At 59.4% G+C, this 25,695-nt stretch overlaps 1 protein-coding gene across 1 annotated transcript in view; it reads right to left on the minus strand.

The window, feature by feature from the left end:
• The window catches only part of SHB (SH2 domain containing adaptor protein B), a 107,136-nt gene extending 83,225 nt beyond the window's left edge, over positions 1 to 23,911 (minus strand). Inside the window, exon 1 of the mRNA XM_012934906.2 lies at positions 23,169 to 23,911. Within this exon, the coding sequence (XP_012790360.2) occupies positions 23,169 to 23,903 (735 nt within the window). The 5' untranslated portion in view covers positions 23,904 to 23,911. The remainder of the gene's footprint in view (positions 1 to 23,168) is intronic.
• Between the last annotated feature and the right edge of the window lie 1,784 nt (positions 23,912 to 25,695).

The raw sequence follows: 25,695 nt of genomic DNA on the forward strand, positions 1-25,695 counted from the left end.
CCGCCCACGCCGATACCCACCTCAAGTCTCAGTGACCACAGCAAAAGGCACCTTCAACCTGGAGGCCCAGCTGGCCCTGTGACTGCACTGCAGGCCGCTGTGCGGGGCAGCCGGCCCAGGGGCAGGTTTGGGGCGGGGTATTCCCTCCGCACTGCACTGGACACTTGGGGGATTCTGAGCCCACCAGTTACTTTCTCGAGGCCACTCCCCTGACAAGCCCCCTGGACAAACTCTTGCTGGGGGCTCCTAGGGGGCGAGGGAAAACAGAGGCCCAATCTGGTGTGACCACCTCTGCCACAGAGCCTGGGTCACGGATGTGGAGGACGTGGAGAGACAAGGGGTGGGAGGGCTGGGGGGGGGGGGGGCGAGGCCCAACAGGCTGGGCGCAGGCTTTGCATGCAGGACCTTTGGGTTCCATCCCCCGCACCACACAGGCAGCCCCCACTACTGCACCGCTGGGTGTGACGAGTCAGGAGTCGCTCCCGGGTATACCCACCAGACGCGGCCCCCAAACTAAGACCCAAACAAAGCGACAACACCCAGTTATGTCAAAGAGCAGGGAACAAGTCACCCTGGGCCGTGCCCGGGAAGAGATGAGCCTAACATTTCCGAGCTGACACCTGACAGGTTTTGCTTCTCTGAACGTTTTATGGGCACCGGCACACCTATCCCGGATGGGACCGCCTAGAGCCGCTCTCACGTGGGGAGGGTGGGCCCCAAAGCTTGAAATACAGTCGACGGGGCCGAACGGACAGACAGCACGGGGGTAAGACGCTTGCCCTGCACGCAGCCAAGCCTGGTCTGATGCCCGGGTTTACTCAAGGTTCCCCAAGCACCCCCAGGAGTGGTCCCTGCCTGAGCAACACCAGGTAGGGCCCAACACAACAAAAGCGAAAACACTGTCCGACAACCAGTTCAATAGGGGCTGGGGCCACAGTACGGCGGGCAGGGCGCTTGCCTTACACGTGGCCGACCTGGGTTCGATCCCCGGCACCCCATAAGGTCCCACTAAGCACCGCCAGACAAGCACAGAGCCAGGAGTGATGCCCTGAACACTGCCACGTCGGACCCCCCAAAAAAGGTTACAACAGCCGTGTCACACACGAGGCCCTAACACTGGGGGGACGCCTGCCTCCTTAGACGTCTGTCTGGAAGCCGCCAACCACATCTCTGTCCTCCACTGGACCAAAGTGGACAAACATGCCCCAGGCTTCTGCTGACCAGCTCAGGTTTGGGAAAAGGAGGTGAGGGCCCCAAGGCTTGAGAGGGGGAGTCCGCCAGGCCCCAGGCCTCCCCGCCGGCACAGCAGGGCCGGCACTGCAGCGCAAAGTGTGGTTTTGCCGTCGGCTTGTGCAACTTCTTCCCATGTGTCTCATTAACTGGGGACAACAGGGACCACAGTCATCTGCTGTTTGGGTCTCAGCCCGACGGTAAAAAGTGTCTGTCTCTGACAAGTCCAGCTGCATTCCACGGGAGCTCACAGTCCGCAGACAGCTGTTCCAGACAGTCCGGGGAAGTCGGGGGGTGTGGCAAGACGGGGCCCAGGGACAGGAAAGAACACCTGGATGTTTCATAAATGGAGGGCTTTCCGTCACCGTCGGGGAACCCCAGGTTCATCATTGTGGGTGGGGGGTCCAGGTTCTGAATCAGGCTCTGATGAGGGACGGAGGGATGAATGCAAATGAGCACACAGGCTCCAGAGCCGAATTCCTGAGGCCCTCTAAGAAGAGACTAGAGGGTGGGAGGGAGCGTGTGAACCTTTGCAAGAGAGCAGCCCTGATGTAGCGGGACCTAGGCACAGACGTCATGCAGTCCCTGAGCACTGCCAGGAAGGTTCAGAAACAAACAAACAAAAAAATTGGAAAGAAGATTCAAAGTGTTGGTAAGAGAGCTCAAAGGAGGCAGGAATGTCACTCTGAGCATCACTGCCATCTGTGGCTCAAAAACCAAGAGAAAGGGGGCTGGAGCAATAGCACAGCGGGTAGGGCGTTTGCCTTGCACGCGGCCAACCTGGGTTCGATTCCCAGCATCCCATATTGTCCCTTGAGCATCGCCAGGAGTAATTCTTGAGTGCATGAGTCAGGAGTAACCCCTGTGCATCACCGAGTCTGACCCAAAATGCCAAAGAGAGAGAGAGAGAGAGAGAGAGAGAGAGAGAGAGAGAGAGAGAGAGAGAGAGAGAAGCAAGAATCAGAGTGGAGAAGGGAGGGAGAGAGAGAAACAGAGACATGCAGAGAAAGAGGGGGAGAGAGAGAGAGAGAGAGGCAAGACACTCAATAAGTCAGAATTCTGGCAGGCCTGGGTGCCATCCCCTGGCATCTCTGAATCTGTTTCCTCCTAGGACGCAGGCGGCGGCGTCCTTCCCAGCAGACTCTGGGGAGGCTGTGGCCCGAGAGTAGAGCACAGGGCAGTGCTCCTGAGCAGCAGTTCACGGCTTCTCCAGTGAGCAGCTTCGTGCGAGGACAAGGTGCTTTCCCGGGCCACAGCCCACTTCCCTGCCCACTGGCACATGCGCCCCAAGGCCATGCCAGGCACCTGTCACAGGCAGGCGGGGGCGGGGGGTGCCCACCCCCAGACCAGGAAGTCAACAGAGGGGAAAACCCATGGGCAGCCTTCAGGGCAGCAGCACGTCTCCAGCCCCCTGCCGGCCCCCCAGCTCTAAACACGGCCCAGGCCCGAGGGGCTCGGATCCCAGGCAGACACCACGTGGGGCTGCGGCTTCTGCATCTGGAGGTGACTGAGGTGGATTCCTCCCAAGGGGGGGGGGCAGGGGAAATCCCTGCACCTTCCTGGGACAGGAAAAATGCCTGGAAATCCCTCCCCTGAGCCTCCCCCCACCCCAGGGAAGAGCCCCAGAGGCAGCAGGAGTTGAGCAAGAGAGAGAGAGAGAGAGAGAGAGAAGACTTCCCTGGGAGAGCAGGTCCCTGCCAGAGTGGAGACTGCGGCTGTAGCTGTGAGCACAGAACCAGCCAGGTGACAAAAGGCCAGCAAGCCTGGGGAGCTGATGTTAAAAAAAAAAAAAAAAAAGACTTGTCACCACTTCCTGTGATCCTCATCGCCCACATTCCAACACAATGAGACGCATTTCTCGGGCCAGGCTCTTTGAAGTTCAATAACTCGTTGAGATGGCCAGAGAGGAGGGAAGGGGCTGGGAGCAGCAGAGAGAACCCACACTGGCTCAGCCCTCATTTCCATGGGTGCTGGGCACACTCCCGTGCCAGCTTCCTCTGCCCTCCCCCCATCTCTCTCTCTCTCTCTCTCTCTCTCTCTCTCTCTCTCTCTCTCTCTCTCTCGCTTTTGGGGTCACACCTGGCGATGCACAGGGGTTACTCCTGGCTCTGCACTCAGGAATTACTCCTGGCGGTGCCAGGGGACCATATGGGATGCTGGGAATCGAACCCAGGTTGTCCTCGTGCAAAGCAAACGCCCTCCCCGCTGTGCTATCGCCCCAGCCCCTGCTTGCATTTCTCGTCCCTCTCTGCACATGCCCCACAGCAGCCATTTCTCAGGGGCGAGATACTGAAGCAATCTCCAGCTCTGGGTGTTGTTCCCCCCAACCCAAGGCTTGTTGGTGACTGGTGCCTCGGTCACCTCCATCGCTGGCCCTTGGGTCAGATCCCTAACGAGGGGCCTGGGGCCCACCGAGTCCTCCCCGTGAGCTGAAGCCTCTCCGCGTTGCCCCTCTGCTTTCCAACCAGGAACCACGCCTGCAACATTTCTCAGGGCGATTATCACAAAGGCCTTTCACCATGGCCTCACGCTCCAGGGAGAAGCATCCTCACTTCGGACCTGGAATGACAGGCTCAGGGTCACAGGCCTGCACCCAAGTCTGGGTTCATGCGGTGTGGGCCGCGCCCCCTCTCCAACAGCCCCACACTGAGGTACTCGGCGGCAACACAGCAGGGGCTGGGGCATCTCAGAATCTTGGGCATAGAGACGGACCACACACTGAGTCTGCCACGCAAGTCTGGCCTGGGATTCCGGGTCGGCCTCTCGAGGCTCCGTGCTCTGACCACGGAATCCCCGAGCAGGAAATGTCAAAGTCCTTCGGCCAAAGGGCTCCAGCTTTCTCCTAGTCTGGCAGCAAGAAGGTTTCCTTTTACTGCGAAAACAGCAGGAAGTGGCGGGGCCGAGGAGATGGGACAGCGGGAAAGGCACTTGCTGTGTACACGTGATTGGCCCTGGTTCAATCCCTTGCACTATTTATGGTCCCCTGGACCACCCGGAGGGATCCCTGAGCACAGAGTGCCGAGTATGTTCTGAGCATCACTAGCCCCCAAACAAAACAAAACAAAACGAAAAAGCAGCTGCAGGGGCCGGGGCAACAGTACAGCAGGTAGGGCGCTAGCCTTGCACGCCGGCGACCCAAGTTCGATCCCCGGCATCCCGTACAGTCTCCCGAGCTCTGCCAGGAGTGGCCCCAGAGTGCTGAGCACCACTTGGGATGGCCCCCACACAAAGTAGCAACAGACAGTGGGAAATGCCATAAGGTGTCTCTTGGTGGCAGGAACGGGCGCACAAATGACAATCTAACCCATGGCCTGAGTTTTAGATGGGAAGTGTGAGATGACCTTAGATTTCACATTCAAACAAGCCTTTGAAATTCAAATACACAGATCTGGAGAGGAAGCCAGGCCTCTTCCTGCTAGGGAAGGTCTCACTTCCCTTCATGATTCTTTTTCAAGAAAAGTTGGGGGAAGAGGGAATACATGTACTTCTTGTTTTATTCCAGCATCCATCACAGATCTGAAGTCCTTTTCCTGTCCATAACCATGGAACCAGCCGTCAGAAAAATACCCCAGTATGAAATGACTCTCTGAAAGAATGAAAGCGTGCAACTGAAATTTATTTTCAGAGCAAGAAAACGGCTGAGCCCCAATCGAACCTGACAAGCCGCTGAACTCGAAGGAATGCAATGTTCTGAAGAGTCTGCGAGGCGGCCGAGAGACGGACCCAGCAACGAGCAAACGGGTGATTACATTCTCGAGAACAACCACTCCCCAAAAGATCAGGCATGGATATATATATGTATATATATACACACACATATATATTTTTATACATCCATAAGAAGGCCCAGAGTACGCCGAGACAGTGCCGCGGGTAAGAGCTTGTCGTGCAGGCAGTGGACCTGGTCTGATCCCCGCTACCTCATGAGATTCCCCTGAGCCCAGCCTAGGAGTGATCCCTGAGCACAGAGCCAGGAAAAAGCCCTGAGCACTGCCAAGTGCAGCCTGAAAAAACAACCAAAATGGGGAGAGGGGGAGGCCCAAGGGGTTGGCACACGATCAGTTCCTGGCACCATCTTCCCTCCCCTCCCCCACCAAGCGACACAGAAGGCACCTCAATCCAGCACTGAGACTGTAGCTACAAGCAACAGCAAAAAGGGAAAAAAAAAAAGTTTTTTTTTTTAAAGGCATTCAGGGGCCAGGGTCCTCGCTGATTGTGTTCAAGGCCCTGAGTTCAATTCCCAACCTTGCATGGCCCCTGAGCATGATTAGGGGTGGTCCGGGTGAGCCCCAGCACTTAGGAGGTGTGGCCCCTCCTAAGCTTTTCTGGATCTGGGGCTAAAGGGACAACACAGGGCTTAAGGTCTTGCATGCAGTCGATCCCAGTTTTTCGTCCCGTCAAATGGCCTCCTCAATCCCCAGGTGCATGCAGTCTCCTGAGCACAGAACTGGGAACCACCAGCACGGTGGCCTCCTCCTGAACGGCTGTCCACGTCAGCAACAAATCACTGGGATGGGCCACCAGGGCCACATGAGCACCGCTTGGAAGACCCCCTCCCACCCATACCCCCCCAATTTAAAAAAAATTTGATTATTTTTTTCAAGCTTTTAAATTTAAAAAGAAAAAGACATTTCTAATTTAGGGTAAGAAGAATTGGATATTACCCACCCCCACCCCCCAAAAAAAAGCACCTACCCCACCAGGAGTGATCCCTGAGCACTTTTGGGCATACCTCCCCACCCCCCCTCCCAGCGCCATGCACTCTCAGTTCTGTCCACCTACCCCAGACTGCTTACTCAGAGTGCCCCTGGGGAGCGGTCACCAGCAGCTTCCACTTCGCTGAGACCTCACCCTCCTTGGGGTATCCTCAAAACCAAAACTATGCCAGGAAGGAGATGAGGTGCCTGCTTTCTCCTGCCTGCGCCTGCGTCTACCCTCCATCTGCAGGGGACTAAGAATTAGAATCGAGGGTGCAGGGTTGGGGAGAGAGAGTACAGGTGAGCCTGACCCAGGTGTGATCTGCAGAACCCCGAGGTCCCCTGAGCATCACCGGGATGGCCCATCCAGAAGATGCCCAGCACCTCAGGGACCACAGCTAAGCAGGAGGATGACATCTGTGGGTCAAGCGTTGAGCTGAGTTGGCTGAGTATCACCACAAGCAGCCCCTGAGTGGTCCCGACCACCACTTGGGAGCACCTGCCTCCACTGCCCCCGGAATAAAGGTGCAGATAAAAAAGAGGTGGGGGGAGGGCAGAGAAATAAATAGAAGAGCAGGTAGAGCATTTGCCTTGCACGCGGCCAACCCAGGCTTGATCCCTGGCATCCCATCTGGTCCCTCAAGCCCACCAGGAATGATCGCTGAGTGCAGAGCCAGAAAAAAAAAAAGCCCTGAGTGTTGCAGGGTGTGTCCCAGAAACCAAAAACCAAAACAAAATCAGGTTGGGGAGCAGGCAAGCAGTGGGAGGCAGAGACCCCAGCGCTCTGCCAAGGTCTGGGCTCGAAGCCTGCATGCACTCAGGGCTGTGGGCTGTCCTCTGGGGGACTGATGACATGATTCCTGGTCACACCACAGATGGCCTTCCCGGGCCCACGGCTCTGCCAGAGCAGCTGACAGCCCTGGCCCCTCCCCGCCGTGCCCGGTGTGAGGAGGACTTGGGACTCTATTGACCAGCCACCGTCCCTCCCCTCCTGGACTCCCTTCTGGACTGAGAGCACACAGCAGGGACTCTCCGAGTCAGCAGTGAGGGCTGAAGGAACCGCGGGGGTTCTCAAGGGGGCCTTTGATGGAACCGTGGCGAAAGGCTTCATCCAGGCTCATGTTTCTCTCCCTCGGGGGACCTGAGGGCTCTGAAGCACTTACTCAGAGTGGCTGCTTGGAGAATGTCCCCTGAAGGTCAGCACCCCGGCCCGCCGGAGCCCCACAGCTCCCCGCTCCTTCGGACACTCCTTGCCGAGGAAGCCCCCCACCTCACCTCTCCCCTCCTCCACTGTCTGGGACCCTGTGAGGTGCTGCTATCGGAGCCTCGCCTGGGATCTCCAGGTCAGGTGACAGGCTGCGTGAGTAAGTCCCCCCCTACTCCGTCTCACACACACACACACACACACACACACACACACACACACACACACACACACACACACACACACACACACACACACACACACACACACACACATGCTCTGCCCTTGCAGGCTGGTTCCTTCAGACACAAGCAGCAGGAGGAAAGCAGGGAGGGTCTCTCTGCTGCAGAACCTGGGCCCGGGAGGCCCCCTGTGCATCTCCGGTCCGGGCAGGACAGAGTGTGACAGATGCTCTGGGTAACTCCCACCCCCCCACCCCCCACAGAGGACAGCAGGGTTCCTGACCAGGAATGATCCAGAGAAATCTAGCCCTTTGTCTCATGCTTGGGGGGCCGGAGCAACAGTTCAGCGATAGAGTAGGGAGGGCATGTGCCTCCTACACGGTCGACCCAGGTTTAATCGTGGGCATCCCGTACAGTTCCCCAAGCAATGCCAGGAATAACTCCCAAGTACAGAGTAAGCCCTGACCTGGACGAGAGCACATAGCAGGGATGCTCAAGTCAGCAGTGAGGGCAGGAGGAACCTCGGGGGTCCTCAGGGGGGGCCTCTGATGTAAATACATCACTGGGTGTAAACAAAACAAAACAAACAAACCCTTGTTCTATGTCTAGTCAACTTCCGGCTAGTGACTGGTGTTGGATAAGGGTCGTCTGTGCAGTTCGGACCCAGATGGATGTCAGTTTCTGGGTGTAGGCTGGGGCCACGCCCCGGCTGGCCTGCCATGCCCTCCCTACCCCTGCACATCCCGTGCCCCATGTCCTTCTAACCAAGTGTGCCCACCTCCAAGCTCAGTGTAGCCTCCCCCATCTCTAATCCATCTCCCACACCCCTTTTTTATTTCTTGGTTTGGGGGGTCACACCTGGCAGTGCCTGGGGGACTATCTGTGGGACCTGCATGTGCAAGGCAAGTGACCTACCCTCCATCCTACCGCCCTGATCCTCCCTCTGAAACTCCGGGTTCTCCTGAAGCAGATGGCCCAGGGGTTGCCTTGGCTCCACTCCCCTTCCTACCGACAGTCCAAACTTCGGGGCACAGCTCTGAAGACCTGCTGACTTCCGGCCAGCTCTCCAGTGCCACCACAACGCGGCCCCAGTTTGTTTCCGGACACCCTCCACAGACCCACCAATCTCCGATGTCCAAACCTTCCCTATTCACCAAGACGCAGCTCCTACGCCACCTCCACCATGAAGGCTGCCTGCCTGCCTTCCTGGCGCTTACTTGGCAGCACTAGCCTGAGACCAGCGTCTACTGAGAGCGAGTGCCCGGCCCAAACCAGACTCTCCGGGATGTAAAGCCCATCCATCCTCTGCCACCGCCTAGCACAGAGAGAACCTTTTGGTTGGTTTCTTTGTGCTGTCCTGGTGAGGGGGGGTGTATCCACCGGTGCTCTGGAGCTACTTCCAGCTCGGCACTTGGGGGGCGGGGGGGGGGGGGCGCGCGTGCGTGCAGTGCCAGGGTTTGAACGAGGATTACCCACATACAAAGCGTGTGCTCTAGCCCTCGAGCTGTCGCCCCAGCTTCAGCACAGAGGCCATGGGCCGACAGGAGCGAGACCGCCTGCTTGGGTGTGCCCTCGGCCTCTTACCAGCCTGCTGGATTCTATTTCCCTACCTGGGACATGCATGGACCTTTCTTTGGAGTGCTAGGGCTGGAGCACCACCCTGTGAGGCTCTATCTCCAGTCTCCTCCCCACCTAGCCAAACTCCCCTTCTAGGGAGGGTTGTGGAAATCTGTCCCTCGCATACAAAGCAAGCGGGCAGAACAGACTGCCAATCCCTTCTGATCTCAGGCTGCGGGAATCACCCACGAACTGACCTTCAAGGAAAGAGAGGTGCTCTGAGGGAAGGGGGCAGGCCCAGGCACTGTTCAGGAGGCCCAGAGGGCCCTCCTGGCATTGCTCAGGCTTTATTTCTAGGCTCCATGCTTGCGGGCCCCTCCTGGAAGTTCTTGGGAGACGCTTCCTGGTGGCCGGGGCTGAACCAGGCCCGTCATGGGTGAGCACCCTACCCCCTGCCCTATCTCACCCCTTGCCCAGGCCTCAAAGGGCTGCTTTGAGGAAGCTTCAAATTCTGAGTTGGGTGGAGGCTCGGGGCCGACTGTGGCCAAAAGAACATCGCAACATTCATAAAGCTCTCTCTGACTTCACCCCGGGCACCGTGCCCGCTGCTGAAACACATGCCTTTCCTGTACCAGGTCCTGGGGGGCAGCTGCCCCTGCACCTCACCTGTGGAACACTTGACCAAACCTGTTACTGGGCGGGTGGAGTCATCCCAACCTGACCCCCTGAAGACCAGCTATGAGGACGGTTCTGTGGGCGCAGGCAGGGGTGGGCAGCTGAGGTGTCCTGGGCCTGGAGAAGTTAATCACTTGCCCCAAATGACTAAGCGTCCCAGGAGTTGGGCCAGGGACTGGGCCCAGGGCTTCTAATCCTGGCCACAACGGACAAAGGTGATGCAGCTGGGTCGGGAGCAACCCCCGGAGCCCGGCTTCCCTGGCTCCCCCACCTTGAGGGGAAGGAGACAGAGAAGGCCCAGCCCCCAGTACGCAGTCAGGCAACGGCTGCTCCCCCCCCCTTGCTAGTACCTAGGGGCTGAGGGGTCTGGATGTTGCACATCCCCCCACACCACGCACACATACACTCACACTCTCACACTCTCCCTCTATCTCCCTCTCTCTCTCTCTCTCTCTGCCCCCGCCACTGGAATCCAATCCAGACAGGTTCCCTACTCTCTACCCGCTGAAACCCACGTGGGCATCGAACTTTGTTCCTTGTGGAGTCTCTGTCTGCATAGCCAACTGAGTGCCAGCCTTTGGCCCACCTGTCACTTTCTGCCCAGGAAGCTCCCAGCTCCAGGACACGGAGTTCATCCATGCCCTGGCATCCCGCATGGGAGGCAGGGGAGCCCTGGCTTGGAGAAGTGGGGGACCCACCTGGGAACTGGCTCTGGGGCTGAGCGTTGCGGGATGTGGGGTTAGATGAGTTTGCTGTGCTCGACCCAAGAACCCGAGGGCAGAACATACAGAGAGTGAGAGGCCAGCCAGGCACGCTCCCGCATACCCCTGGTACTTAGGAAGCCCGGGTTAGACTGGCAAAGAAGGCAGAAAAATTCTGAGGTCCACCTGCAAAGGAGTAAATGGAGTCGTAGCCCAGAGGTGACAAACCCCCTTGCCTCTAGAAGTTTCCAGGTGTGGAGAGAGGAGGTGCTAGACTGGGTAATCCCAGAACTAGACAAAAAAAAAAAAAAAAAAAAAGTACAGGGGCACCACTTTCACCCCTGGCTGCCTGCTGGGGTGGCGGAGAGGCTGGGTGGCGGGGCAGACCAGTCAAGTGGTCTACACCCCAACTACACCCAGACAGCCAGCCTGCAGTGGGGAGCTGGCTGGCCTGGGCAGAGATGGGCAGAGTTCGCCAGGCCTCTTCCCACCCACGGCGGCGGCTCTGGTATCCAAAGATGAAGTGCTAATACCCAGTTACTTCCCTCAGGTGTCAGGAGCTGAATGTGTAATAAGCACATGGATATCTGCAGACGAAAGGTGTCATTTTATCAAGACGGGGCGAAACCATCATTATCATAATAGCTGATGGGGTCTAAAGGCACCCAGGGCGAGACAGAGTCAAAATATTGAAGTCTAAGAAAGCACCTGCAGGAATACAGATCAGAGAGCAAGCCACGAGAGGACAGTCAGACAGACTAGCCATTCAGAAAAATGACAGTGAAACCTGCCTCCTGCATGCCCTGAATCAAACCCCAGGCAGTGAATCTCAACGTGCCAGAAAGAGAGAGAGAGAGAGAGAGAGAGAGAGAGAGAGAGAGAGAGAGAGAGAGAGAGAGAGAGAGAAAGAGAGAGAGAGAGAGAGGGAACCCAACAACAACATATCAGAAATACAGGGAAATCTTGGAGAAAAGAAGATTTGTCTAAGAAGCACACTCATGATTTCATTAAGAAGTCATGAGAGGGGAGGGGCTGGAGTGATAACACAGAGGGTAGGGCATCTGCCTTGCACGAGGCAGAGCTGTGTTCGATTCCCAGCATCCCATATGGCCCCCTGAACACCGCCAGGAGTAATTCCTGAGTGCATGAGTCAGGAGTAAACCCTGTGCATTGCCGGGTGTGACCCAAAAAGAAAAAAAAATAAAAAACAAAAAACAAAAAAGAAGTCATGAGGAACATCAACACCGGTCTGAGGGCCGAGGGCAGGCTCTAGAGTGGCGGCGTTCCAACCCAGGCACGACACATTCCCCCTGCACTCCCCAGTCCAATTCCTAAGCAGAGCCAGGTGTGGACAAAAACAAAAATCAAAAAACAAAATCCAAACTTATTTAACAACAGTGCAATTCTGTGTAAACAGCAGTTGTCAGACGCAAAGTTCAGAGGTCCAATACAAACCTATGAAAAAAATAAATTCCGCAACCCAAAAAGCTGGCAGGCAGTGACTTGTGCCCCTGACTCCACACAGCTCTGACAAGTCATCAAGAAACAAATCCTGGGCTGGACATGTGGCTCAGCTCTAGAGAATTTGTCTGGCATGTGCAAGACCCTGGGTTTGATCCAGGCACTGGCCCCACAAAAAGAAAGAAAGAAAGAAAAAAAAACTAACTTAACATTTAAAAATCCTGCAGGAGGGGCCTGAGTGAGAATACATCAGGTAAGATGTTTGTCTTGCATGCTGTTGACCCGGATTCTATCACCAGCATCCCATATGGTCCCCTGAACACCGCCAGGAGTGATTTTTGAATGCAGAGTCAGAAGTAACCCCTGAGCATCCTGTGGCAAGAAAAAAAAAATCCTACAGGAGAAAGGAAAAGACAAAAGATACAAGTAAACAACTTTAGGAGACAAATACAATCGACTATACCTAGGCATCAGCAGCCCCAGAAATTGCAAATCGTTACAGCAGCCCCATTCCCAGCAGGGGGACAGGCAGAAACTTGTTAAGTGTTTCTAGAAAACAATTTGAAAGCATCTATCACAATTTTTACTTTCTGGGCCAGAGAAGAGCCCCATGCCGGAGCACAGGCTTTGTGTAGACACTGGGTGTGGCTCAAAAAAAAATTTTTTTTTTGTTTGTCTTTACTTTCTTACCCAACAATTCTCTCTCTAGGAATCAATCCTGGGGAAGTAATCCTGGTCCTTGGAAAGAATTAGGTAACAGAAGTGTTCATTGCTGCACGCTTAGATGAGAGGTAACCGGGGAGAAGACAGAACCGCCAAAGGAACACTACGCAGCCGGGGAAACTCCGGTAACGAGGAAGTCCTTCCACCGCTTTAAGTAAAAAGTAGAGAGGCACATTTCTACTGCATGGAGACAGACGGGTGCACGGAAAGAGAGGAGGTGGAGGGGTAGGGAGCTGGCAAGAGCTGGAGGTCAGTCTAGCCTGAGAGCCTGAGCCATGCCCGCTGGGCCAGGCAGCCCGGTCGGGCCTGAGCACTGAACCCCAGCTCAGCCAAGTGTTGCCAGGTGTGGTCGTGGGACACCCCTGGGGGAGTCCCTCACTCCTCACCACCTGCCGCCCCAGACACACAAAGTAACACCAAGAAAGCAGGTGGGAGAACAGCCAGGTGAATGTTGGTGGTGGTTTCTCTGACTTACTGAATCACGGCTAGGTTTTCTATCTCAGGTTTTTGTTCTTTAAACTTATGGACAGGTCCTCTCCTGAACGTGCCTGGGTTTAAATGGAGAGGGGGAGAAACGGCTCTCACCGAGAGGAACGGTGCGAGGTGCGGACCAGCCAGGCGAGCTCGAGCACGGCCCGCTGGGGCCCGCCCGCTCGGAAGGGCAGGTAGGGGCTGCGCCATTCCACAGATGCCACGCGGGCCCCGCGCGGGCGGGCGGGACTCTGGAATGCACCCGAGGGATTAGGGGGCTGTCTGGCTTCCTGGGAGCGCGCGGCCAGCACAACGGGGAGGCGGTCGCTGCGAAGAGCTTGCCGGTCAGTTTCAGTTTTAGATGTTGGCCAGGGCCTGGAGAAGCCCGGAAGCTTCCATTCCTCCTCCTCCTCCTCCTCCTCCTCCTCCTCCTCCTCCTGCTTGCCCCAGAGTCAAGTGAGTCCCCAGAAAAGATGGGTCTCTCCGGAACACCCAGGAGCTCAGTGTGCAGTGCTCCCTGCTCAGCAGCAGTGTCCCTGGTGGCCCTGGGATCTTTCTTGCTTCCCCCAAACTTGCACAGGGTCAGCTCCTATGCACCTTGCAACAGCGCGAGGCAGTCCCCTAAGTTCGGGAAACTGAAGCCACTCCAACCCTTCACACCCCAACCTCGGCCCCTTTCCGGCCTTCGGGCAATCCCCAGGCTCTGCACCGCCCACCCCCCTGGCCCCGGCTAGCACCCTGGCTTCACACGCTTCAGACCTGCTCCCGCCATGGTCCCCCGAGCCCTTCTCCATCCCCCCACTCTCCCGTGGAGCAGTCAGAGCGATCTTCAAACCCAAGTCCAACGCTATCTTGTCGCTGCTCTGCTCAGAACCCTCTCTGGGGCTCCCAGCTGACCCCGACAGGGTCCCCAAGCCGACCACCACCTCCGCGCTCCCCTCCCCGCTTTGGTCTCTGTGAACTCCTGAGAGCACCTGGGGCAGCCCCCTGCTCTGCTTTCCAAGAGCCACGTGAGTCACATGGTCCCCGGGGACCCCCCCCAACAGCACCCCTCTTTGCCCTTTTCTTCTTCGTCTCCACCAGCATAGGTTGTCTGCTCAATTCCTCTCAGGAGAAAGAACATGGATGCAGGGGTGGGAAGACACACCCTGCAGTGCTCAGGAGTCCCTCCTGGCACTGTGCTCAGGGATGGAGCCTGGTTGGCTGCTGCCTGCAAGGCAAGTGCCCTACCTACCTGCACCATCTCTCTGGCCACGTGGGTTTGTTTGTTTGTCCCCAGCCCCTGAGGAGAGCAGCACCAAGCATCAGCACCCACTCGGCAGAGGCTGTCGAACGGACACGGGAGAGGAAGGAGGGCCTGCTCTGGGCTCTCCCGGCCCAGCAGAGAACTTGGTGTCGGGCCTGCAAGCCAAGGGCTAACTGTGTGTCCCAGCCCTGCCTCCGCCACACCCACCTGTCAAGTCCCTTCTCCCTGTGGGGTCCCGAGAAGCCCCTTTCTGGCCAATCCTCTTAAGTGCCTGCTTGGAAAACACGGGGGCCTGAGTCATTCCCCTGGGCCCTGACTAATTCCCTCTCCCTCGGTCGACCCACCTCTGAGATCCTTCCTCTACAGCGTAATGGGAAATCCAGAGAAAGCGCCCCGCGGAGAAAGAGGAAAGGCACTGGACGCGTTAGAGGAAAATGAGGCTCTTCCTGGCTCGGCGGTTGAGAAAGTCAAAACTCTCAGGAAGCCAGTGTGCCTCTGAAAGTGAAACATTCATAGGAATATTACTGGAAAATACCAAACAGGAAGAGAAGGAAAATTCCATTGTGGAAGCAAGGGCCGGAGTCGGTGCTCCTCAACGGCCGGGGGGGGGGGGGGGGGGGGCGGCAAGTCAGAGTCAGGAGCGGAAAGGACTAGAAATCCTTCAGGCTGTCACCCTTCCTGCAGGCTGCAGCTCTGGCCAAGCTGCCTCCAAGGGCACTGAGCTCAGAACAGAGCACTGGCAGCCAGGTCGGGTGGGCAGGAGGGGTGCGCTCCCCGCTCCTCCGTCAGCCGGGGATCACAGCGCCTCCCCGCAGGAGTGGCTGGGAATCTCACTGCTTACGGGCACGAATGCACGCACAGTTTTAAGTTGCAGGGCACTCATAAACCCGTAGGAATCCACCTCCAGATTTGGTGGCAATTCTCATCTCAGCCATCTTCGACTGGCTGTGTGACTTTTGACAAGTTCACTTAACCGCTCTGTGCCTTTGTCTTTTCTCCTGGATAAATGGAAACTGACAGACAGCAGCACCTAGCTCTTAGGACACTAGGAGTACTTAGGAGTAAGAGTTCATGCCCACAAAGCACAAGGAGCAGAGCCTGGCTGGGAGTTAGTCGGGCGACACTTTCCTGACTAGCACCACTGCTGTGGAAAGACCACTCTTCCCAGACTCAAATAAAAGCCAGCGATTCTTCAGTCAATACAGGCCCAACTGAAATGAGGACCCAGGGTTGCGGAGCCCATGGCGGCCAGCAGCCCAGCACGCCGTCCAAAGCCATATATACCTCCTCTTATTTTCTTCTGTCTCTTGTTCTCCTGGCTCTGCTATTCAGGAATCACTCCTAGTAATGCTCCGGGGACCATATGTGATGCTGGGGGGAGGATCAAACCGGAAACCAAGTTGGCCGTGTGCAAGGGAAGGCCCAATCGCCGTACTGTGGCTGCGGCCCCAATTTCCCTATTTGAGGGCCGAGCCTCCCTCCTCCGTCCCCACAGGCCACCACCCTTGGAGCTGGCCCAGCTCAAGCCGGGAGCTGCCGGCTCCTGGATCAGCTGTCTGGGGAGGGCCGCATGACGGGAAGGCAAGTTCAGCTTTGCTCAAGGCCACACCTGTTTCAGATTTGCCTTCCAAGGCTCGAATGTTCATGGGTCAGAAATGTCCTGCGGGCCCAAAGAAGACCGGGTCAGGTCTCTGGGGCTACGTCAAGGGGAACTCGGTCATGCTCTGACATGGTCACCGGATCAACTTTTTTTTTTTTTTTTTTTTTTTGCTTTTTGGGTCACACCCGGCAATGCACAGGGGTCACTCCTGGCTCATGCACTCAGGAATCACTCCTGGCGGTGCTCAGGGGACCATATGGGATGCTGGGAATCGAGCCCTACCTGCTATGCTATTGCTCCAGCCCCTCACCAGATCAACTTTAAGGAAATCTTAAGTGTCCCTTGTGGACACAGGCTTCTCCTAGAGAACGAGCGAGCAGACAGGCCTTGCGGGAGCTCGGAGCAAGCCAGCACTTGGCGCGAGGATGAGAAGACATGATGGTGACAAGACGCACGCTTTGTACAGCTGTCCCTTGGGAAGTGCCAGCTCTGGTGCGCAGTTTTCTCTATAAAATACCCTGAGAGTGCTATATGAACTTCTCATGCACGGAAGTGTGAGGGAGGTGGGGAGGGAAGAAGGGGGAGGGGCTGAACTCCCGAAGACTGGAAGGCATGAGGTTCCGGGCAGAGGAAAGCTCCGTGAGGCGAGGAGGGGACGTGGCACGCGCGTGGAAACTGGGGCCACAAAGTACTCCCCCCCAACGCATGGAAGCTTGAGCCAGCCCCTGGGACTGTGATGCTGGGTCGGTGAGCTGGAAGCCATGACGTCATCAGGCGCATCATCAACCTCAGTCTCTGGGCCAAAGCGACAGTACAGAACATGGGGTGCTTGCCTTGCACGCAGCTGACCCGGGTTTGACTCCCAGTACCCCATACGGTCCCCCAAGCCCTACCACGAGTGATCCCTGAGTGCTAAAGATAGCGGTAAGCCCTGAGCACCACCAGGGGTGCCCGTCTCCCCCAATCCCCCCATCAAAAAAACCAATTTCTTTACCTGTCAAAGAGGGGTGATGGGCTGAGTGATAGCATAGCGGGTAGGGCGTTTGTCTTGCACGCGGCCGACCCGAGTTCAAATCCCAGCATCCCATATGGTCCCCCGAGCACCGCCAGGGGTGATTCCTGAGTGCAGAGCCAGGAGTAACCCCTGTGCATCGCCAGGTGTGACCCAAAAACCAAAAAAAAAAAAAAAAAAAGAGGGGTGATAACCACCAGTAGTTGATGGTTCGTAGTGAAGACCCACCACCACCCCCTGCCACACACACAGCCTACACACATCTCTGGCCTTCAGAACTACAGGTCCCTTCTTCCCTGGACGCTGCCTGGCTTTGGGACTTCTGGGTCAGTAGGATACTACAGAGGTGACCGTTTCCAGCCACTGGAATCCTGAAGGACAGGGCCGGAGAGATAGTATGGTGGGCAGGGCACTTGCCTTGCATGCAGCTGACCTAGGTTCAATCCCCAGCACCCAACAAGAGTGATATCTGAGCTCAGAGCCAGGAATATGTCCTTAGCACTGCCAGGTGTGGCCCCAAAACAAACAAAAGGAAGGAGGGAGGGAGGGAGGGAGGAAGGAAGGAGAAAAGGAAGGAAGGAAGGAAGGAGGGAGGGAGGGAGGGAGGGAGGGAGGGAGGGAGGGAGAGAAGGAGGGAGGGAGGGAGGGAGGGAGAGAAGGAGGGAGGGGAGGGAGGGAGGGAGGAAGGAAGGAAGGGAGGAAGGAAGGGAGGGAGGGAGGGAGGGAGGGAGGGAGGGAGGGAGGAAGGAAGGAAGGAAGGAAGGAAGGAAGGAAGGAAGGAAGGAAGGAAGGAAGGAAGGAAGGAAGGAAGGAAGGAGAAACCTGAAGGGCTTCTGCCCTTTCTTGGACCCCTGCCATATTGTGAACAAAATCAGCTTACTTAAGGACAAGCGACCTGCAGGGAACAGAGCTGAACTGTCACCGTCATGGCCATTGGAAACCAGCTGCCCCCATGTGTGCATTAGAGCCAGCTGGGGCCAGCACTGCGGGGGAGTCACCCCATGCTGACAGGTAACTGGGAACCCAGCTGAGGTGGGGAAACTGCTCAGCGGACACGCAGACTCATTGCCAAGGCGTCTCATTCAGTACAGGGCTTGGAAACGACAGCTCCCAGCCTAGCCCCCCCCCGCCCCCCGTTTCTAGAAATAAGATTTTACTGGAACACAAAAACCCTTTAATTCATATGTTGTTTAGGCCACATATGATTTTTCAAATTAATTTATTTGGGGGGTGTTTTTGGAGGGACCACACTCAGCAGTGCTCAGGGCTCATTCCTGATGGGATTTGGGGGCCCACATGGGGTGCTGGGGGATCAAACTCAGATCAGCTGCATGCAAGGCAAGTGCCCCACCCAGCACCCAGTACTACCCAGTACTATGGCTCCAAGTCCATATATGGCTTGTAAATGCAGGTTCATGAATTGGTGCCAGTCCGCAGGTGTGAAAAGGTTGCAAACCTTTGGTCCTGGGTTGCTTTCAAAGGACAAGGCAAGCACGGGACAGCAGTGCTGGGGACTGTTGGGCCTGCAAGCTTTAATACATTACAGGCCAGGGAGCTGTCTCCAGGGGCTGCAGTGCATGGGGGAGACCTGGGTTCAATCCTGGGTCACCGCATGGTCCCCCAAGCACCAGCCTGTATGACCCCTCCATAACATATATATAAAATACTTATTTACTGCCTGGTCCTTTAAAAAAAATATCTGCTATGGCCAGAGAGAGTCAAGTCAGGCTGAGCACATATATGGGCTAGACCCCAGCCTGGACCCACTAGCGTTACTGGGCGCAAGCCCAGAGCACCAGGCCAGGTGTGGCCCCGTTCCCCACCCCCCCCAAAGGAAGAAAGAACAGTCTTCCAACCCTGTCTTCACACCACTGAGTGCGAGGTATCAGTTATGCAACAGCAGCTCACTGATGCAGGTCTCCATCTCCTCTGCGGGGACACGGGGCTGGTGACTCGGGCTAAGCCAAAAAACCTGGGGACGCACTCTTGGGGAACCGGGGCTTTGATCCACAGCGTTCCTCTCACCCTACTTTCCCAGGACAGGACTTCAAAGGAGAAAGTGTCTACAGCCAAACCACAGCCACCAAGCCTGGCTCTCACTTTTCCTTTCTAAGAATTGGAGGAAGTGGCCGTTAATCACATGGAAATGACTGACAGCTCGCGTTTGATCCTGGCTTCCATCAGGCCCCACCTCAAGGGTTTTATGTGAAAAGGACACAGGGCAAGTCACAACACTGAGCAAGGCACCCGGGACCGGCCCGCCTTCCGAGGCTCCAGCTCCGCCCTTCCCACCACTCCGGCCAGCCAAGCCTCCCTCCCCCTTTCTCGCCCCTGTCCTATCCCTTCTGCCTGGAGCGTTCTCAACTCAACTTCCCAAATTCTCCTTCCACGGCCAGCTCCAAAGTCACCTCTCTGACTTCCCCGTGGAGGTCCTGGCTTTTTTTTTCCCCTGAAATTTCCCAGGTGGCCATTTGGAATCCTTAGCTGACCCTGTCTCCATTCCAGACCAGACAGAGAAGCTGCCATCAACAGCTCACTGAAAAGCTTTCTCCTTGAAGAGCTGGCCACCCCTGACTCTCTCCCTGGCCGCCACCACCAAGGCCTACAAGCCGCTGAGTATAAGAATTAAAAAATTAGACAATAAAGTATCTATTCCTTAGAAAACATGTTCCCGCGCTCCACTGTGTATTCCCACAAAATAGAATGTGTTGGTCTGAGCATGCATTTAAAATGGGGGAAACGGATATTATGACGCATCTTTGCCTTGTTCAGGTTCGGTGGAAACAACTTTAATGACTAGAAAAGAAGCAAGACTTCAGCAAAAACATGCCTGGGTGAGCCCTGTGTGGCCGCATAGGAGAACTGGTGAGATGCTGTCTGTCTGTGTAGGGAATCATCACGATTCTCTACACAGATGACCGGAGAGAATAATCCAGCTGCTGAATGAAGTTCCCTGTTCTATCCTGGGGCCCTGGCACTGGCTACCTCTCACCTGGATGGTACCGCAGTGGGCCCCTAATTCGGGCCCACCCCCTGGACAGTCGCTTCCTGCCCAGGCTCGGTGGCATCCCTTCCCAGCCCAAAGCCCCCACCACGACCAGGACTGTGAGACCATACCCTGTCCCACCTTGTTCCGTCACCTCCGTCCCAAGAGACGCAACACCAGAAGGCTCTGGCTTTCCACAGCACCCCCATGTCAAGGTGTGTCTTGCACACATGCGCACACATGCGTGTACACACACAGACACACACACAGAGCACTGCCACATTCAGGGCTCCAGCAGGCTGCACTCACCTCCTGTCCTGCACTGAAATCTCTCTTCCATCTCTATTTCCAGCTCCAAGCCACCTCACAACACCCCCCAAGACAAAACCAGGGGGAAAGCAAAGGATGAAGTGAGCAGGTGCCTCCAGGTCCTCCGGGAGGCCAGGGGCCTGCAATAAGGGGCATCTGAGGTGGTCCCGGCCCTCCAGGCCCACCCCCATGGGGCCAGATCTCCCAGCACCAAACTAGTGCTGGTGAAAGCAGCCCCACTCGGAGCGCATCCTTCCTTCCAGACCGGGGGCGGGGGCTGGCTGCAGCAGGGGAGAGCAAGAGGAGGCCTGGGTGTGCCATGCCTCCACGCAGGCCTGCTGCTGAACCACGCACAGGGCACGGCCCCGGGGATGTTCCTCCACCCTCGCCAGAACTGCTGAGAGGAGGCTGAGGGCGAGCAGGGTTTTCCTGAGGTCCGGGGGCTGGGGGGCGCCGAGGCAGGCCTTCGGGGTCCAGGGCCAGGTCAGCAGTGGACCTGGCCATGCAGAGGCTGGCTGATTGGACAATGTGAAAACCAGGCTGCCTTCTGGCTGCCCAGCCAGGAATTGGGGGTGGGGGTGGGCCCCTGGAATATCAGGCACTCCCACTTTGAGGGGGAGGGCAGAAATGAGTATACCTGGGGTCTGGGCTGCCCAAAGGGGTCTGTCCTGGCTGCGTGAATGGTGCTCCGGGGGCAGCCTGGAACCTGTGGAGGAGAGAGATGGCCAGGGGAGAAGAGCCAGTTCCCTGGGCCACCACGGGCGCTCTGGGGCAGGCAGCTCTGCTAGAGACTGGATCCCGGCACCCTGCCTCTCCCAGACTGGATCCCGGCACCCTGCCTCTCCCAGACTGGATCCTGGCACCCTGCCTCCCCCAGACTGGATCCTGTCACCCTGCCACCCCCAGAATGGATCCCAGCACCCTGCCTCTCCCAGACTGGATCCCACCACCCTGCCTCTCCAGACTGGATCCCGGCACCCTGCTTCCCCCACACTGGATCTCTGCACTCTGCGTCTGCCAGCACCCCTTGGCCACAGCACCATGCCCCTCCCATGGGGTTAGTATGGGGTCCCCTCCTCTTGCTAAGGAAGAGGGGACATTCCCCACAGCACCCCTAGCCCCGTCTCGGGTATCAGAATAATTGTTCAGAAGACCCAAGGGCCCACAGTCACAGCCTGGTAGGTAAAAGAACCCAGGAGAGCTTTCCCGGGGCCTCCCAAGCCCTATCAGCTCTCATTCATAAACTTACAGGTGCTCCTTGACCCCGCCCTGCTGCTTCCTGCCCAACCCTACCCAACCCTAACCCCACCTCCACAGCCTTGCCAGCAATTCCCTGAACAGCCTCCACGCTGCTGCCATCCCTCCCCCAGGGTTCTGCCCCGGGGTTGGGAGGTGGTCCCTCTTCAGCCCACCCCTAACACAAAGGGCCCTCATTGTGCTCTTCCTGACTGCACCGCGGGGAACCATGTCACTCCCCAAGGGGGCCCTCTAGCCCCCAGCAGGGAGGGCACAGAGAAGCCCCAAAGAAAAAACAGAAGGCCAACGACAGTCCGGTCTTGGGATTCCTGCCATAAAGAGACTATCCCACAGGGTCTGGGCTAGCCCTGAGTGTGACTAAGAAACGGTGCTTGGTTTCGGAAAGCCTAAGAGGGGCTCTCGGAAGCCGGCGGGAGGAAGAAAGGCTGCGGTCCCCATACCCCAGCAGGCATCACAAGAACCAGGCCTTGGCCCCCTCGTGGGTCCCCCGGCAGTGGAGGCTTCCCTGGCCAGCCAGCACCCAGCCACGCAGAGCCTCCCCTCTGCAGAACAAGCCCAAGCCCACCCATAGGAAAAAAGGACGCCCCCACCCCCGCCCCCAGCAGCTCCAGCAACCTGGCTCCCAGCAACTGGTCCTGTGGGTGTGGCTGTCCGAGAGCTTAGGAAGCCCCGGTGAATTCTCAAGTGGGGCCCCTGGAGGAGAGAGCACCTTCACTGCCTGTGCAGCCCACCCAGACCAGGGGCGGGCTCTGCCCACCGGGGAGAGGAGGGCAGGCAGGAACATCCCAGGGCAGCACCCCCTGACTCCTGCTGTCTGGGAAGCAAAACGCAATCCCTCTGCAAACACCAGCTGGTGGATGCTGGTCCCCCTCCACTCTAGACTGGCTATCGAGCCCCCAAGACTGCTCAAGTGTCCCCAAGCCCCCACTTCCCCACACGAGCTTGGCTTGGCCAAAAGTTTCCCTCTGGGACTTGTAAGGTTGGAAGGAAGAACAGGAGGGCAGACTCTGAGAGCCAGAGCAGACGCCTGGGCAAAACGGGCCAAAAAAAAAGACAGGCAGCGCTGGGAGGAGAGCGAGGCTTGTTGGAAAGGCAAGCGTTAAGGGCCAGGGCCCAGTGCGGCCGCAGCTAACACAGCCACGGTCACGCTTCAAAGCAGGGCAGCAGAGCAGGTGGGCTAGACTGGGTAGGAAAGCGGTGGCCCCATTCCCGGAGAGTGGGGGGTGAAGGTGGGGTCAGGAAGAAGGGGTGAGGTGTGCAGGGGGACAAGGGGCGCGGCCGGGCGCTCTTGAGACTAACCCGAAAGCCCCCCGTCTCCCCACCCGCGCGCGCGCGCGGAGGGTTCCCGGGGTACAGCCCCAGCATGAGATGCCCCGGGGAGGGGGGGGCACAGCAGGGGCGTCCGTGGACTCGTTTCGGAGGAGCGCGTCGGGACCTGCCACCCGGCGCGAGCGCCCTGCCAGCCCCGGACCTCGGGGGATCCCAGGCGCGGGGCGGGGGCGGGGGCGGCGGCGTGGGGCCAAGACCCGAGCAAAAAGCTCTTTGAAGTCGCTGACAGGTCTGAGTGGGACCTGACTCCTCGGCCGGAAGGGTGGGCTGCCCGGCTTCCCCTTGGGCCGGGCCGGGTGGGGCCCCGACCCGCCGGGCCCCGGGCAGCGGGTGCACAGGGGGCCGAGGGGGCTGTGGGGCGCGGTGGCCGGAGGCGACGCGGGAGGTCAAGGGTGCCCGTGAGCGTGAAGCGAGGAGGCCGGCCGGGGCCGCAGCCCGGTCCCCGCACCGTCCTGGCACCCCGGGAGGGAGCCAGGCGCGGGCCCTCCCGGGTCCCCACTCGCGGCGCGCGGCCGGCGGGCGCCTTACCTTGTCGCTCTTCTTGCCGGCGCCGCTGTCCTCGGCGGCGGCGGGCGCGCACTTGTTGAGCAGCTTCTTGGCCCCGCAGGTCGTGGGGCTCCAGGTGCGGCCGCCGCCCGCGCAGGCGGCCCCCGGCGGGTCCCCCGCGCCGCCCGCCGCGCTCTCCACCTTGATGAGCCGGTGCTTGGGCGAGATGTAGCGCACCTCGGCCGGCGTGGCGGGCCGGCGCTCGCTGCTGCTGCGGTAGAGGTGCGGGGAGCCCGAGGCCGAGGACGAGGCGGCGGCGCCCGCGCCCGACGCGGCGCAGCAGCAGCCCGCGGCGCCCGACGCCGACGAGGCCGAGAAGGCGCGCTGGCCCCCGCCGGGCTCGGCGCCGCCGCCGCCGCAGTAGTCCAGGCGGCACATGGCGCGCAGCTTGCGCAGCGACGAGCCGGGCCCGTTGTAGGGGTCCTCGAAGTCGCGCTCCTTCTGCGCGCGGTAGGCGCGGATGAGGTCGCTCGTGCTGCCGCTGTCGTCGGGCAGCGAGCCCGAGGACGCCGAGAAGCAGGAGGCCCCGGCGGGGCCGCAGGACGCCGAGGAGGAGGCGGCGGCGGCGGCGGCGGGCGCCGCGGGCACGGCCTGGGAGGGCTGCGAGGGCCGCTCGCCCCGGCGCCGCTGCTCGCGGTAGTCGGGGCGCGGGGGCTGCGGGGGGCTCTTGGTCTTGCTGTTGCCCAAGCTGAAGTACTTGTTCAGCCACTTGGCCATGGCGAGAGGCCGCCTAGGGCCGCGGCGCGGGAGCCCAGGCCGCCGCCGCCGCCGCGGCCATCCGGGGGGCAGCGCCGCCGCCCAGCGTCCCGCGGGGGGCGTCCCGGGCGCCCACTCCCGGCACCAAGTTCAAGTTCTCTCCGCCGCCTCCTGCCGGCCGCTCGCGGGCGCGGGCAGCTGCAGCGCCCCCCTCCGCCGCCGCCGCCGCCGCCGCGCGCCGCCCGGGCTTCGGATCTCGCGCCCCTCGCGGGCGCGTCTCATGGGATCCCGGGCCGGGGCACCCGCGCCGCGGACGCTCCTGCCCCGTCGGCGCCGCCGCCGCCGCCTGGGCCGGGATCCGCGGCCGCTGCGGGGAACTTATCGGTGTCCTCGGCGGCGCCCCGCTTCCTCCTTTTCCTCCTCCTCCCCGAGAGCGCCGGGGAGACGCTCCCGGGCCCCCCGCCTCCAACGGGCAAGCGGGCGGAGGGAGCGACCGCGCGAGAGATCGGAGGAGGCAGCCGGCGCCTGCCCGCCCGAGCCCGCGCGCTCGTGCACGTCCCGGCGGCGCCTGCCCCTGCCGCTGCCGCCGCCGCCGCCGCCGCCTCCCGAAGCGCCGCGTGTGTGACACTCCGGCCGCCAGCGCCCGCCCCGCGCCGCGGCCCCGCCTCTAGAGCCGGCGCGCGCCCCGCCCCCGGGCCGCTTAGGCCCCGCCCCGCCCCCGCACACACCGCCCCAGACGGCCCCGCCCCCGGCCGCCCGCAGGCCACGCCCCCGGCCGCTCCCGGGCCGCCCGCAGGCCACGCCCCAGACAGCCCCTCCCGCCCCTCCACTGAACGCCACGCCCCCCGTGCCCGTAGGCCACGCCCCAGATCTCCCCGCGGGCCACGCCCCTCCCCCGGGCGGACCGCAGGACCAAGGCCGAAGCTCCGCCCTCCCAGTGCCCCTGGCTTACACCCCGACCCCCACCTCCGCCTGGCCGGCGCACCTCTGGGGTTCAGCCCGCCGCCACCTCCCGGGGTTGCCTTGGCGCCAGCCCCCGGGGTCGTGCCGCCGGGCGCCGGGGTCCCTTGGCGCCCCCGGCCCGGCCCTATGTGCGCCGCGGGCTGAGGTCAGACGCGTGCTCCCGGCCCTGGGACCTGTGCGCGCGGGCAGCGCCCTTGCGGGGGCGGCGCGGGGTGCTTTAAAGCGAGTCCGTTGACGGTGGGTCCACGCCGAGGAAAGGCGGTGTCGAGACCCTCTTCTTAGGGACAGGGTGCCCAGACCCTTCTTAAAAGAGCCTCCACGCCGCGTGTCCGCAGGAAGTCTTGGTGCTAGTGCCGGGACGTTTCGTCAGGAGGACGGACGCGGCCGGGGTCGGTGGCTTCAGTCCCAGGGGCTGAGTGAGAGCTGGAGGCCGGAGTGTTTGTTCGCTTCCCTTTTCACCCCAGGGAAGTCGTACCCTTGTCCCAGGGCACTGCCAGCCCAGGGCGATAGAGCTGTGGGAATGATGAATGCCAAGGGTTGGAGGAGCGCAGGCATGGCTCTGTCGGGAGAGACGGACCAGGTCTAGGGTTTGGGGGTCCCCGCCCTTAACAGTATGCATGACTCCAAACCTCTTCTTGGTACCTCCTTTTGCTCTTGGGTTATGAACCAAATAAGGGCCGTGTACATCCCGTGTGTGTGTGTGTGTGTGTGTGTGTGTGTGTGAGAGAGAGAGAGAGAGAGAGAGAGAGAGAGAGAGAGAGAGAGAGAGAGAGAGAGAGAGAGAGAGAGAGAGAGAGAGAGATGCTTTTTCCTGGGGTGCGCACTCAACACACAGCCTGTCGCCCACTGA

This window comes from Sorex araneus, chromosome 1, assembly GCF_027595985.1.
Source record: "Sorex araneus isolate mSorAra2 chromosome 1, mSorAra2.pri, whole genome shotgun sequence".
In the NCBI taxonomy this organism is placed as follows: Eukaryota; Metazoa; Chordata; class Mammalia; order Eulipotyphla; family Soricidae; genus Sorex; species Sorex araneus.